Source organism: Typopeltis vanoorti, chromosome 1 (genome assembly GCF_054136105.1).
Source record: "Typopeltis vanoorti isolate ZY-2024b chromosome 1, IOZ_Tvanoo_1.0, whole genome shotgun sequence".
In the NCBI taxonomy this organism is placed as follows: Eukaryota; Metazoa; Arthropoda; class Arachnida; order Uropygi; family Thelyphonidae; genus Typopeltis; species Typopeltis vanoorti.
In genome coordinates this window covers 102,185,440-102,200,539 of record NC_143549.1, presented here as the reverse complement: position 1 = coordinate 102,200,539, position 15,100 = coordinate 102,185,440, and the positions used below count along the sequence as shown (strand labels likewise).

At 33.8% G+C, this 15,100-nt stretch overlaps 1 protein-coding gene across 7 annotated transcripts in view; it reads left to right on the top strand.

Annotated features, from left to right (window-relative positions):
* LOC150110258 (thymocyte selection-associated high mobility group box protein TOX-like) overlaps window positions 1–14,347 on the top strand; it is a 279,484-nt gene extending 265,137 nt beyond the window's left edge. For all 7 annotated transcript variants that reach the window (XM_090398662.1, XM_090398654.1, XM_090398680.1 and 4 more), the window contains one exon: window positions 11,347–14,347. In XM_090398662.1, coding sequence (XP_090254788.1) covers window positions 11,347–11,410 — 64 coding nt within the window. In that variant the 3' untranslated portion in view covers window positions 11,411–14,347. The remainder of the gene's footprint in view (window positions 1–11,346) is intronic.
* Window positions 14,348–15,100: the final 753 nt, after the last annotated feature.

Below are 15,100 nucleotides of genomic sequence, written 5' to 3'. Positions count from 1 at the left end.
TTTTCATCATCATCATCATCATCAAATTCCTGCCATGTACCCTCAAGGGGTGTACAGGATATGACAGTACTACATGAAAAAATTACATCATTACTAACTTCCTATCTACAATTTTCCTCCAAATCAGTCTGTTACTTGTCAAGACTCCAACATTATCAGATCTTATATTTCTATCGTCTAAGGCACTTTGTACCGTATCAATCCACCTATATCTTGGTCTTCCTCTGGGTCGTTTTCCTGTAAACCTGGCAGAGAACACTTGTTTTGCTAATCTTTCCTCTCCCATTCTATTTAAGTGACCATACCATCTGAGATTAGCTCTGCTAACGCATTCCTGGATGCTGACAATGTCAAGTTCTTTCCTAATATCCTCATTTTTAATATGATATTGCCATTGATGCCATCTGTTCACGCCTCTAATCTTTCTCAAGACTCTCATATCTGCGGTCTCTAGTCTTTGGTCAAGTGTTTTACTTCTGACCCAGCTCTCAGATCCATAAGTTAAAATTGGTTTGAACACAGTTTTGTATACAGCTAATTTAGTGTTCCGACTAATTTCTTTCTTATTCCATATGAATTTATTCAATTGACTTCCCACGATACCAGCTTTGCTGATTCTGTTGTCTATTTCTATATTTAGTTTACCATCTTCAGTAAAAATTGTGCCCAAGTAGCTAAAATGTTTTACTTGTTCCACAGGTTCTCCATTCACAACACAGTTGACATTTTCAATGATTCTGCCTATTTTCATTGTCTTTGTCTTTTTATTGCTAACCTTCATACCATATCTATTACAACAGCTATTCAATTTAGTCAGAGAATCTTGCAGACTTGTAGCGGATTTATTTAGAAGTATTACATCATCCGCATAAAGCAAAGAGCTGACATTAACATCTCCAATTTTGATATCAGGTTTAATACCACATTCCTTCATAATGTGATCCATATAGATAATGAATAACAGAGGGGATAATGTACATCCTTGTCTCACACCAGATTTAACATTAAACCATCTTCCTGTACTTCCTTCAATTCTAACTGCTGACTCACAACTCAAATACAGACTAAGTATTGCTTGATATAATGCCCCATTGACACCATATAACTGCAGCGTATTGAATAGCTTCTCTCTTGGCACCTTGTCATATGCCTTTTCCAAATCAACAAAACTTAAATACAGATCTTTGTTATATTCCCATGCTTTCTCGACTATTTGTCGTAAAGTGAAGATCTGATCCTGACAGCCTCTATTTGGCCTGAATCCAGCTTGTTCTTCACCAAGCTTTTCTTCCACAATTCTTCTCAACCGTTTCTCAAGTATACTTGCATAGATCTTGCCAGGAACACTCAGTAGGGAAATACCTCTGTAATTCTCACATTCAGTTTTATTTCCCTTTTTATATATGGGTACTATGAGAGCTCTACTCCAATCATAAGGAATTCGTCCCTCTGTCCAGGCTTTCTGAACTATGCAGTGCAGCCACTGTAAGACTCTTATACCACCATACTTCAGCATTTCTGGTCGAATATCATCTACTCCTCCTGCCTTTCCACATTTCAAGCCTTTGATGGCTTTTTCTACTTCAAGTATGGATATGTATTCCTGACTGCATGCCTGGTCAGTGTTTTTTATCACTGTGCTGTCATCACTGCTTGTTTCATTTAGCAGTTTTTGAAAGTAATTACTCCATACTTCAAGGATATCTTTTTCTCCTGTTTTCATTTCACCTTTATCATCTCTAATTCCTTTTACAGCACTCTTTCCTCCATTCCTAAGCTTCTTCAACAACCTCCAGAATATTTTGCCACCTTCTTGATATTTATTTTCTATATTCTTGCCAAAGTCCTCCCATGACTTTTGTTTAGCTAGTTTTACACACTGTTTAGCTTTCTTGCACTTGTCTCTGTATTCTGTAAGAGTAAAAGCTGACTTATTTGCCAGGAACTTTTGATATGCTTTCTTCTTTTCCTTCACTGCCTCTTTAACTTCCTGTGTCCACCAGGGAGTTCTGATTTTTTTATCTTTGCACACAACCTCACCACATGCCTCTCTGGCAGAATCAATCAATGTTTCCTTCAGAGTTTGCCACTGAATCTCCAAGGTTTGATTCCTGTTCTCAAACTCTTTCATTTTCTTTTCAATAATATTTCTGTATTTTAGTCTACAGTTTACATCTGAGAGCTGCTCAACTTTTATTCGCTTTAAAACTTTCTTACATGTTATTCTTTTCAATATGAAATTCAATTTTATCCTGCTCAAGACTAAATAGTGATCACTTCCAATTTCAAATCCTCTGTACACTCTGGTGTCCTGCACCAGGGAGAAAACATCACTATCAACAATAACATAGTCAATGAGACTTTTCTTATTCCTAGCCTCTTCTCTCCATGTGAATTTGTGCACATTTTTATGTTGGAACATGGTGTTAGTAATAACCAGTCCATGTCCTGAGCAGAAATCCAACAGATATTTGCCATTATTATTAGTTTTGCTCTTTTCTCCAAATTTTCCCAAAATATTTTTGTATGTCTCACAATCATTTCCTACTCTACTATTTAGATCCCCAACAAGGACCAACTTTTCCTTTTTCATTGTGTCAGTTGCTTTTTCTAAAGCCTCAAAAAATTCCTCCACTTCTACCTTAGTAGAGCCTTCTGTGGGACCATAGGCACAAATAAGTCTCATTGTCCAGTTCCCCATTCGGATATTTGCCCACATTACTCTACTTGAGACTGACTGCCATTCAAGAAGATTAGCCTCGTATTTTGTGTTGAATACTATGGCTACTCCTTCTTTTCCTTGATTGTTATTGCCTGAATATAACATTTTGTATTTATTGCTCAGAAAGATCTCACCAGTTTTGGTCTTTTTTGTTTCAGTCACCCCTATTATGTCGATCTGGTACTTATCTAATTCCTCAGCTAACTCCATTTCTTTGCCATTCAGGCTTCTTACGTTGATAGTACCGATCTTTAACTCTGGTGATGTTGAGTTGGGGTTTGTTTTCAGATTTGTTCCAGTAGCTGACTTTTCGCTGTTCGCCCTGGTTCCCTGGCAAAAACAACGGGGGCCTTGTTTAACCGGGCGACGCCCCAGCCGGCATGAAATTTTGTCATGTTGTATCATCATTTTTTATTTTGGTTTAACCAATAAGAATACAATTTGGTCGGCTAAATCCCAAATTGCCAGCCCATCCTCGTTCGTTCAGTATCAAAGTAGATACCCAACAGGGTGCACCACGAGAAGGTGAGGATTGGACATTAGGTCAGAAGCCCTGGTCGGTTCTCCGCATTCCTTTAAAGGCTATGTGGAGGTCTCCTCTCAGTTATACAGCTTTGACCCTTAAGCACCCTAGTACTTTTTTTTTCTTCCCCTTAATATAAGATTCAGAATTCTATACAGTATTTTTTACCGTTTATGTACTATTATATATATATATATATATATATGTATAATAGTACTATTATATATGTAAAAAGTTATTTCAGTTAAGATTTTAGATTCAGTTAAAAAGTTCAGTTAAAAAGATTTTAAATTCAGTTAAAAAGATTTTAGATTCAGAATCTAAGACATTAGATTCAGTTAAAAAGTTAAGATTCAGAATTCTATACAGTATTTTTACCGTTTATGTACTATTATATATGTATAATAGTACTATTATATATGTAAAAAGTTATTTCATGCATTTTTGCATACATTACAGTAACATGTTAAACAATTTACAGTCTAGTAATATTACCAGTTTAACAAAGTGAAGTTTGGATATTTCAGTAACTGATGTAGCTTCAAATTATCCAAAATTCAGGAATTGATTCATTTCATGTTTCTCTTGCTATTATAAGTATATTGAGTATACTTATAATATAAGTATATTGATAGTATAAGTATATTGAGTACAAGTATCTGCTAACACTCCAAGATACCTAGCCTCATCAGTTTCTTCAAGCATAATCCCACCAATATAATATGACATTGAATATCTAATCACGCTGAAGTGAACAACTTTACATTTACTGACATTGAACTGACATCCATTTTCCCATGCCCACATTTCCAGCCTATTCAAATCATTCTGCAAGTACTGCATATTGCAGCATTCCTGATTACCCTACCTACCTATCTTTGCATCATCAGCAAATAGCTATATCACTTCTCAAATCCTTCCCAATATCATTAATGTACAGATTGAATAACAGTGGGCCAAGCAACACTACTGGTTACCTTAAATCTTGCAGACTCACATCTCCCATATACCACTTTTTGGGTTCTAGGAAAATTTGGCATAAACATTTTCGGTGTAGGAAAATTTGTCATAAACATTTATGCCTTAAGACATTTTGCATTAATTTTTGAAAATTAATGCAAAATATCAATGGATGATAAAGGGTATTATAAAATCATTAAAAAGGCAAATCTTTATTAAGGTGAATGTCAGTGATGCATAACATAATGAAATCATTTAAAAATTGTGCAAATTAAAAGAGATGCTGCGTAAATAATTTACTTTTTGCTGAGGATCGTCAATTCATCAAATCCATCAATAACATCGCTCATTGGAAAAAATACTAATGCTATGAAGCATTTACTTTTCATGTTGAATTCAGCATCTGTTTGATAGCGTAACTTCAAACCAATGGCAACAATTTTGTGATAAAGATTTTGTGCCATATGAAATAAACAACCTGTTATAGTTGTTGATGTAAATATGTTAGAAAAAGCACTGATAGTTGCTTTCTGGAAGTCAACAATTAATGTTTCAGAATCTAATGAACGTAAGCCCTTTAAGGCACTGAATAATCTGCTCTAAGTTAATTCTGATTTTCCAGGAAGTAAAGCAAAAAGCCACCATGCAATTGTTAGGAGTCTCATGCCACTCCCAAGCCTGGATAAAGGAGGAGGGTTGGTCAGATGAGCGTCGATGCTCTGACCATAAAGAAAAAACACGATTGTTATCTGATGCCTATATGATCAACAGCTACAACATGCTGGCTCGGACGTCTCCTAGATCAACAAGGTCCATGATACCAATTGAGCAATTCCATATCATACTCATCACCTGTGGTGATATCTGCTTCAACTCTTCATTCAGTTTCCCAATGTTATCTAAATCTAGTTTGTTTTTCATATAACTCACTATAGTATCTTGTCCATCACTGTACAATTTTATCATTATTCATCAAGATTTTGCCTTTTTCGTCTTGAACTGTGGTCTGTTTTGGTTGCCACCTTCTCTTAATGGTTCTAATCATTATGTACACCTCCCTAGTTTTATGCTCTCCATAGTACTGTTCTGTATTATTTCATTGTGTTCTAACTATTTCATCTTATCTGGCTAACTGCTTTTTTCACCCCATTACACTTTCTTCTATATTGCTCCTCTGTTTGTTCTGATGTATCTATTCCTTCTTATCTTCAACATTCTTTTCAACTGTACTAACTTTAGTGTTTCTTGTCTAATCCATTTCTTCTTGATCTTCTCTTCTTCAGGTACTGTTTCTTTAACTACATCTTCTATCGCCTTCATTACACCTTTCACTCTTAGATTCAAATTTTTTTCTTTGTCCGCAGTTCTTTCTCCTCTAACACTGTTCTGTACCTTCTTCCTATTTGTGCTTCACTTATTCTTGCTCTCTTTGTTTCTGATGATAGGGTTTATATTTTCTTTTTAATTTCAACTTGATGTTTGCAATCACTAAACTACGATCTGAGTCTATATCCACTTCTTGAAAAGTTCGACACTGCTGTACTAATGTTATCCATCTTCTTTTAATCATAATTATATCAATCATTTTCTTGGTTTTCCCATCATTTGATCACCACATCCATTTTCTACACTCCTTTTGCTGGAATCTTGTGTTATAGATTATCATCTTGTGGTCCACATCAAATTCTAACATTTTTTCACCTTGTTCATTTCTTTCTCTGAAACCATATTTTCCCATGACTCTTTCCCAACCATCATTATATATTCTGACTTTGGCATTTCAATCTCCTTCCATAATTAGTACATCTTGCTTTGGTATTGTTTCTATTGTTTCTGTCAGATCTTTGTAAAATAAGTCAATATCCTCATCTGTACTGTCAGATGTGGGTGCATATATCTGGACTATTGATATATTAAATGGTTTTGCTCGAAATCTTGCTACTATGATTCGTTCACTGACTGGTTTGTAGCCTATGAGTGCCTTTTTTAGCTTTTTTTTTGTTAAGCAGGAAACCAACTCCTGCTTCATGCTTGGTGTCATGCCATGACCATATGACTTCGCATCTATTTACGTGTATCTTTCCTACTGATGTCCATCACAACACCACCAGTCCTAGTATATCACACTGATATCTCTTCATTTCCTCGTGAAGTAATTCTAGTTTTCCTACCATCCAATGTGTCTGTACATTCCATGTTCCTACTGATAATAGTTCTCTTGGTTTTAGTTTCTGTTTCCTTTTGGTATCCCACTTTTTGATTCAACCCTGATTGTTCGATTGGTATCACGGACCTTGTTGATCCAGGCGACGTCCGAGCTGGCATGTTGTAGCTGTTGATCGTATAGTCATCAGATAACAATCGTGTTTTTTTTTTCTTTACGGTCATAGCAACGACACTCATCTGACTGACACGAGACCCCTAAGGATTCCATGGCGGCTTTTTGCTTTGCTTCCTGGCAAATCAGAATTAACTTAGAGCAGATTATTCAGTGCCTTAAAGGGTTTACGTTCATTAGATTCTGAAACAATAATGGTTGGCTTCCAGAAAGCAACTATCAGTGCTTTTTCTAACATATTTACATCAACAACTATAACAGGTTGTTTATTTCATTTGGCAAAAAATCTTTATCGCAAAATTGTTGCCATTGGTTTAAAGTTACGCTATCAAACAGATGCTGAATTTAACACGAAAATGAAAAGCTTCATAGCATTAGCATTTTTTCCAATGAGCGATGTTACTGATGGATTTGTTGAATTGACGATCCGCAGCAAAAAGTTAATTATTTACGCAGCATCTCTTTTAATTTGCACAATTTTTAAATGATTTCATTATGTTATGCATCACTGACATTCACCTTAATAAAGATTTGCCTTTTTAATGATTTTATAATACCCTTTATCATCCATTGATTATTTACAAAAATTAATGCAAAATGTCTTATGGCGAATTTTCCAGTCATGCACTTTTTGATATGTCATTCAGCCAGCCATCCTCTTATACACGTTAATATTCTATAATCCAAACTCATATGCTCCAATTTATGCAACAGTCTACCGTGCTGTATTCTCTCAAAAAGCCTTAGGAAAATACACCATGACACGTTTGAATTTTGCTAAGGCTTTTGACAGAATACAGCATGGTAGACTGTTGCATAAATTGGAGAATATGGGTTTGGATTATAGAATATTAGCATGGATTAGAGGATGACTGACAGATATCAAAAAGTGGAATATGGGAGATGTGAGTCTGCAAGATTTAAGATAACGAGCGGTGTGACACAAGGATCAGTGCTTGGTCTATTGTTATTCAATTCTCCTTGTCTAGTTCAATGGTAACATTGTTATAGAGTGTGAGCAAGTTGCTAAAACATGATTCTTCTTTTAGTAAACCCATGTTGCTCATTGCAAAGTAAAGATTTATTGTCAACCCATTTCTGAATGCAAGCCCTAACCAATTTTTCCAAAATCTTCACAACCACTCCTGAGATACCAATTGGTCAGTAGTTGGATACATCAGTCTTTGTACCACCCTTGTGCAATCCAGCAGGTACTTACTATTATTATTATTAGCTCTGCTCTTTTCTCCAAATTTTCCCAAAATATTTCTATGTCTAGTAATCATTTCTTACTGTGTTGTTTACTTTTCCAACAAGGACCAACTTTTTCTTTTGTGTAACTGCCTTCTCTAATGCCTCAAAAAACCCCTTTACATTTTCCATAGTAGAACCTTCTGTGGTACATAGACAGAAATAAGTTTCATTGTTGAATTCCCCATTCTGACATTTGTCCACATTACTCAATATAGCCTTCCATACAAGAAGATTATCCTCACATGTACTGTTGAATACTACAGCTACTCATTCTTTTCCTGATTATTATTGCCTGTAACAGCTTATATTTGTTGCTTAGAAGTAGAATCTCACCTGGTTTTGTCTTTGTTTTGGTAACACCTATTATTCCATTCAAGATACCAAGTAATTTTATATAAACTTGGTTTTTAATCCTATTTCCCAAGTAAGCAAACAGACACAATTATGTCAATCTGATACACCTATATCTCTACACCTATTATGTCAGTCTGATACTTATCTTAATCTTCTTCATTCTATTTCTTTTATGTTGATGCTTGTTATGCTGATGGTGCCAATCATAAACACAGCAGGGGCTGTTTAACCAAGCAATTCCCAGGCAGCATGAAATTCTCTCATGCTGTATCATAATTTTATGTTAGTTTAACTCAGTATAAATACAGTTTGGCCATTCAGCTAAATTCCAAATTGCCAACCCAGCCTTGTCATTCAGCATCCAAATAGACATCTATTAATGGAATGCATGAGCAAATATCAGAATGGAGAACTGGATAATGAGTCTTATTTGTGCCTATGGTCCCACAGAAGGTTCTACTAAGGTAGAAGTGGAGGAATTTTTTGAGGCTTTAGAGAAGCAACTAACACAATTAAAAAAGAAAAGTTGGTCCTTGTTGGGGATCTAAATAGCAGAGTAGGAAATTATTGTCAGACACAAAAATATTTTGGGAAAATTTGGAGAAAAGAGCAAAGCTAATAATAATGGCAAATATGTTGGATTTCTGTCCAGGACATTGACTGATTATTACTAACACAATGTTCCTTAATAAAATTGTGCATAAATTCACATGGAGAGAAGAGGCAAAGAATAAGAAAAGCCTCATTGACTATGTTATTGTTGATAGTGATGTTTTCTCATGTGCAGGACACTAGAGTGTACAGAGGATTTGAAATTGGAAGTGATCACCATGCAGTCTTGAGCAGGATAAAATTGAATTTCATATTGAAAAGAATAACATGTAAGAAAGTTTTAAATCGAATAAAGGTTGAGTAGCTCTCAGATGTGAACTGTAGACTAAAATACACAACCATTATTCAAGAAAAAATGAAAGAGTTTGAGAACAGGAACTAAACCTTGGAGATTCAGCAGCAATCCTTGAAGAAAACATTGATTGATTCAGCCAGAGAAGCATGTGATGAGGTTGTCTGCAAAGAATCAGAGTTCCATAATGGACACAGGAAGTTAAAGAGGCAGTGAATGAAAAGAAGAAAGCATATCGAAAGTTCTTGATGAATAAGTCAGCTTCTGTCTTAGAGAATACAGAGAGAAATGTAAGAAAGCTAAGCATTCTGTAAAACTAGGTAAACAAAAATCATGGGAAGACTTTGGCAAGAACATAGAAAATAAATATCAGGAAGGTGGCAAAATATTCTAGAGGCTTCAGGAATGGAGAAAAGCGTGCTGTTAAAGTAATTAGAGATGATAAAGGTGACATGAAAACTGGAAAAAAAAATATCATTGATGTATAGAGTAATTATTGAAAAATTGCTAAATGAAACAATCAGTGACAGCACAATGGTAAAAACACTCAACAGGTATGCATTCAGGAATACATAACTATACTTGAAGCCATCAAAAGCCTGAAATGTGTAAAGGCAACAGGAGTAAATGATATTGCTCAAGTATGGAGATATAAAGTCTTGCAGCGGCTGCACTGCATAGTTTAGAAGGACGAATTCCAGATGATTGGAGTAGAACTAGTACCCATATACAAAAAAAGGGAAATAAAACTGAATGTGAGAATTACAGAGGTGTTTCCGTACTGAGTGTTCTACTTGCTAAGATTTATGCAAGTATACTTGAGAAACAGTTTAGAAGGATTGTGGAAAGGAAGCTTGGTGAAGAACAAGCTGGATTCAGGCCAAATACAGGCTGTCAGATCAGATTTTCACTTTACAACAAATAGTTGAGAATCGTTGGAATATAATAAAGATCTGTATTTAAGTTTTGTAGACCTGCAAATGGCATATGACAAGGTGCCAAGAGAAAAGCTATTCAATACACTACAGTTATATGGTGTCAATGGGGCATTATATATCAAACAATGCTTAGTCTTTATTTGAGTTGTAAGTCAGCAGTCAGAATTGAAGGAAGTACTGGTGTCAGACAAGGATGTACATTATCCCCTCTGTTATTCATTATCAACTGTTGTAATAAATTTGGTATGAAAATCAGCAATAACAAGACAAAGACTGAAAACAGGCAGAAGCATTGAAAATATCAACTGCATTGTGAATGGAGAACCTATAGAACAAGTAAAACATTTCAGCTGCTTAGGCAGTTTCAGTTTTTAGTGAAGACAGATATGGAAATAGACAACCGAATCAACAAATATGGAAATAGACAACCGAATCAACAAAGCCGGTATGGTAGGAAGCCAACTGAATAAATTTATATGGAATAAGAGAGAAATTAGTCAAAACACTAAATTAGCTGTATACAAGACAGTGTTCAAATCAATTTTAACTTATGGATATGAGAGCTGGGTTAGAAATAAAACACTTGACCAAAGACTAGAGACTGCAGATATGAGAATCTTGAGAAAGATTAGGGGCATGAACAGATGGCATCAATGGCAATATCATATTAAAAACGAGGATATTAGGAAAGAAGTTGATATTGTCAGCATCCAGGAATGCATTAGAAGAGCTAATCTCAGGTGGTATGGTCACTTAAACAGAATGGGAGAGAAAAGATTTTAATAAGACAGAAATATAAGATCTGATAATGTTGGAATCTTGACAGGTAACAGATCGATTTGGAGGAAAGTTGTAGATAGGAAGTTAGTAATGATGTAAATTTTTCATGTAGTACTATCATATCATGTATATCCCCCCCCCCTCCCTTGAGGGTACATATCAGGAATTTGATGATGATGATCTTGCATGCAAGGTCATATTCCATCATCATTATGGAATATGACTATGTACACAGGATCTGATGCATAGACACTAATGAAGTGCACTAGACCATTTCTGAACACACATTCATTCTTGTCATTGTTAATTATTATTTCTTCCCGTTTTATGCTTATGCATAGACCATGCTGGCTTTTGAAACCTGATTATTATTAAATAAAAATAATTACATTTTTAAACTGTATTAAATAAAAGTATTTGTTGTAATGCTTTTTAAGAAGTATATTTTAATATACAAATTAAGTAGTTAAGTTTACTGTTTGTTACTGTTTATATATATATATATATGTGTGTGTTTATAAAACTTGCAGAATATTTAAAGATTTTTATAAAATGTTTCCTCTTTATTTTCAGGGATGTCTTTTCCACATGGGTTTCTGCAAGACCACCATCCAATACTTATGCGTCAGTCAAGTAATGAACTTCATGGGAATGGGATGGAAAAAAATGATAGTTTCCTAGATAACGCACAGCAGGGTGCGCATGCACACACAGACAGACACATACCCACATACACATACTTAAATATTATTGTATACATTAACACCACTACATATGCATTGATACATATACTTAAAATTCATACACAAGGCTTGTTTAATGCAGGCTGTGTATTTGAACTGCTGAAAGTTTGTCCTTTAAGGGCAACTTATTATATGAGTATGAAAGGTGGTGACTAAAGCTCCTATACCCTTATCCTCTTCCTACTAATACTAACCTGTTGCCTGCACCAAGTGCTGGAAGTGCATCCGAACTGTGTTTACACACCACAGTATGAACCACTGTGTAGAACAAAAGTGAATGTATTTATGCTTGTTTATTTACTATGTACAGTTTGTTATAGTGGAAGATAGAACTGATGGTAACACAGCAAGAATAAAACCCTGAAAGCTTTTTTTTTTTCTTGGTGATTCTTGAAGTGATTTTTATTTAGTAATATAAAAAAAAAAGAAACACTGCATCTGTACTGCAAGAAAAAAAAAAGTGAAAGTGAACTTATTGGCAACAACAGGAGTTGATTTCTAATCAGTTGTGTAATGCCTGAGACAATCTGTGGACATCCCATAATCAGAATTGGCCTCAGCACAAATGGGAGGCTATGTCCTATTATAACCAATTGGGGGGATACATATATAAATATATGTATATAACCTCAGTTATTGCTAGCATCCATACACAAACATGGCATAAAGGTTTGGCAAAATGGTTACTGGCATTCGTGTATATTTTGGACTCTTGTTTTCTTTTTTTTTCTTTTTATTTTTGGTGTAGGAAAGACTTGTGTAATATTTCCAAGTCATCCTGTTTGTAGTTAGGTTATTGTAATAGACACCTGTATTGATGTAAGTAAATTTAAAGTCTTGTTATGCATTATCTTGAAATGTAATGTCATTGAAATTGCAATTTAGAAATTTGAATATAAAATCTGCAATACACTTTCTTTTCTGTGTCTGTTTAAAATAATACAACAGGTGGCTGTTAGCAAAAAAAAAAAAAAAAAAAAGAAAAAAAAGAAGAAGATAAAAAGCAATGCAAAAAATGTAAGAATAAATATTACTCCTGTCATAAAACCACTAACTTTATTTTTATACTCTCACTTTGGCCACTTAACTGAAAATCGAAAACTGAATACTTTTCCATGTAAGACTGTGAAATGTAAATAGCAAACATTATGCAGTTATATTAACTGGTAGTGTAGAGATGCCTAACAGTACTTAGTGATTTATGTTATTTTAACGAAACAATTGCCATAAAATGGCATCTTTTTTTACAACTTTTGCTCATCTGATCATGTAATAATCCCAGTGCTACAAATTCCACTTACTGTTATTCAATATGACCTCTTTAGGAAAGAGTAGTGTTAATTTTACTCTTTTCCTAGGTTTTATGTTGTGGATGTCTGTGTATTATTAAAAAAAAGGTTTTTGAGAAGAGGAATAAATAAATATTTCCATAGCTATAATACCACTCGGTGACAGCCAAGTTAGATGTTGTCAATGCTGCTGTTGTATCTCCCAGAAGGCAACTTTTATGTCTTGTGTATAGTATTTAAATTTCTGCCAGTATTTTGTTCATCGTAGAGGTTATGCAAAAGAAGAAGAAGCAGTTTAGGAAGTATGATTTAGGAATGCATATTTCTATAGCTTGTTGAAAGTCAAAGGAATGAAATAGTAACTGACTACAGATTTTGATAAGCACTAAGACATTCCAGATTTTGTACCATTGTTGTTGATTTGCTGTCACAGATGTCAGAATATATCTTTTTATGTACTTTAGACACAGAAGAATGACTACATTTCTTAATAAGTTTGAAGTTTATTAAAATGACATGAAATATTTGGGAATGCAGATTAAAATACTTTTTTTTCCTCTTAGTAGAAATAATCTTTTATAAAGTTCTTCAGACATCACAGCAAAGTAAGAATATGACTGTAGTATATCATATACTAAATCAAATATATGAGGTTATAATTTTCTATATTTTATCAAACATTTTCAATAAAACATTAGTATAATCCAGTCTGCAAAACATTGAGTTTTATTTCATTTTAAGCATATGACAAACAAGAAATCATTGTGATGGTGAATAAAATTGCCAAGAAAGCAAACTGTTTTATAAATTGGTGATATTCTTTAAATTGCTGTACATATTATCACACTTCATGGGAGTAGTGTTTTCCTTTCATATGAATATTCATAACAAACATATCTGCAAAACTTCACACAAGTGCATTTTTTTTTATTGAATTTAAAAAAAAAACTGTGTTACTATAAAATTTACACATAGAAGATACTGTATTTGGTTGTATTTGACAGTTTTATGAACAAAAAAAAAATGAATGTACTATCTAAAAATCAGGTATGCACTTTGTTACATCATATTAAATGTATGGACTGCTGAAAAGTAACAAATTTTCATTTCATTACAGAATACTTTTTTTTTTTAACCTGTAATGAACATTTTTATATAACAAAATGTAGGAATTGCTAAAATATTTCTTGCAGATTATGGTTGTAATTCTATTTTCATTGTAATTTTTATATTTCTCTACCATTGTTAACATGTGTTTTCAAAGGTATGACATTTGTGATAGCAGTCATATTGCTAAGCTTGTGGTGATGGGTGCTTTAGACTGATTGCAGAACTTAAGAACATCAAAGAACCTATAAATGATTACTGAAGACGACATTGACGTTATTTGTTGTTCCTTGCTTTTGCTGATTGATCTATTATCAAAGAAATGCATGTTACAATGTTTTGTGCATGAAATGTCAAGTCTTGTACCACTATTTAAGCAAAATAAATAAAAAGTTGTACATTATTTAATCAAATACAATGGTGGTCACACCTTAATTTGTACTCTGTATTACTTCCAGAAACAAATTCCTTGAAATTTTGTCTTAGAAATATTAAGTGTGCAAACATACCAATTTTATTTGATATTAAATAAGAGATAATACAGTAACTCTGTATAACTTATAGAGCTGATAGGAATACAGTAATCTCTCAGTTATCTCACCTTCAAATAATCAGATTCTCATTTACTATTTAAATATTCAGGTCAGCATATGAATTGATTCCTGTAACTGCACATTCAGTTAACTGAATGTGCAGTTACAGGAATCAATTTCCAAGCAATGATGACTAGATAATTTCCAAGCATGATGACCAGATAATTGAGAGATCTCTGTAATTTGTTATAGCAAAATTACTGTAGTGAATTTCCATTAGAATACCATTAAAGCTATTATACTTTGATCATTGTGTTTGGTTTGCTATAGTGAGGAACTTCAATATAATTGCTTATTTGACATTGAAAATTGAATGTATAATATTAACAGCTTTCCACAGTGGAATTCATTCATTTATACATACCATATATAGATTTTATAACTTGGTCAGTCATCTTAGGTTTAGCAGTATTCAACATAACACCATAAGAATAAAATAAGCAAGATATTTATTTAGTTAGTAATGTTTTTTCAAATCAGCATCTTGAGAGCACAAATTTGTTGATCCTTGGGATTCTGATGTGCTCTGGATATGGGATAGAAATAGCCTTAGTTTGGTCTTGTGTAGTTGGGAGAGGTTATGTAGTATTTTATC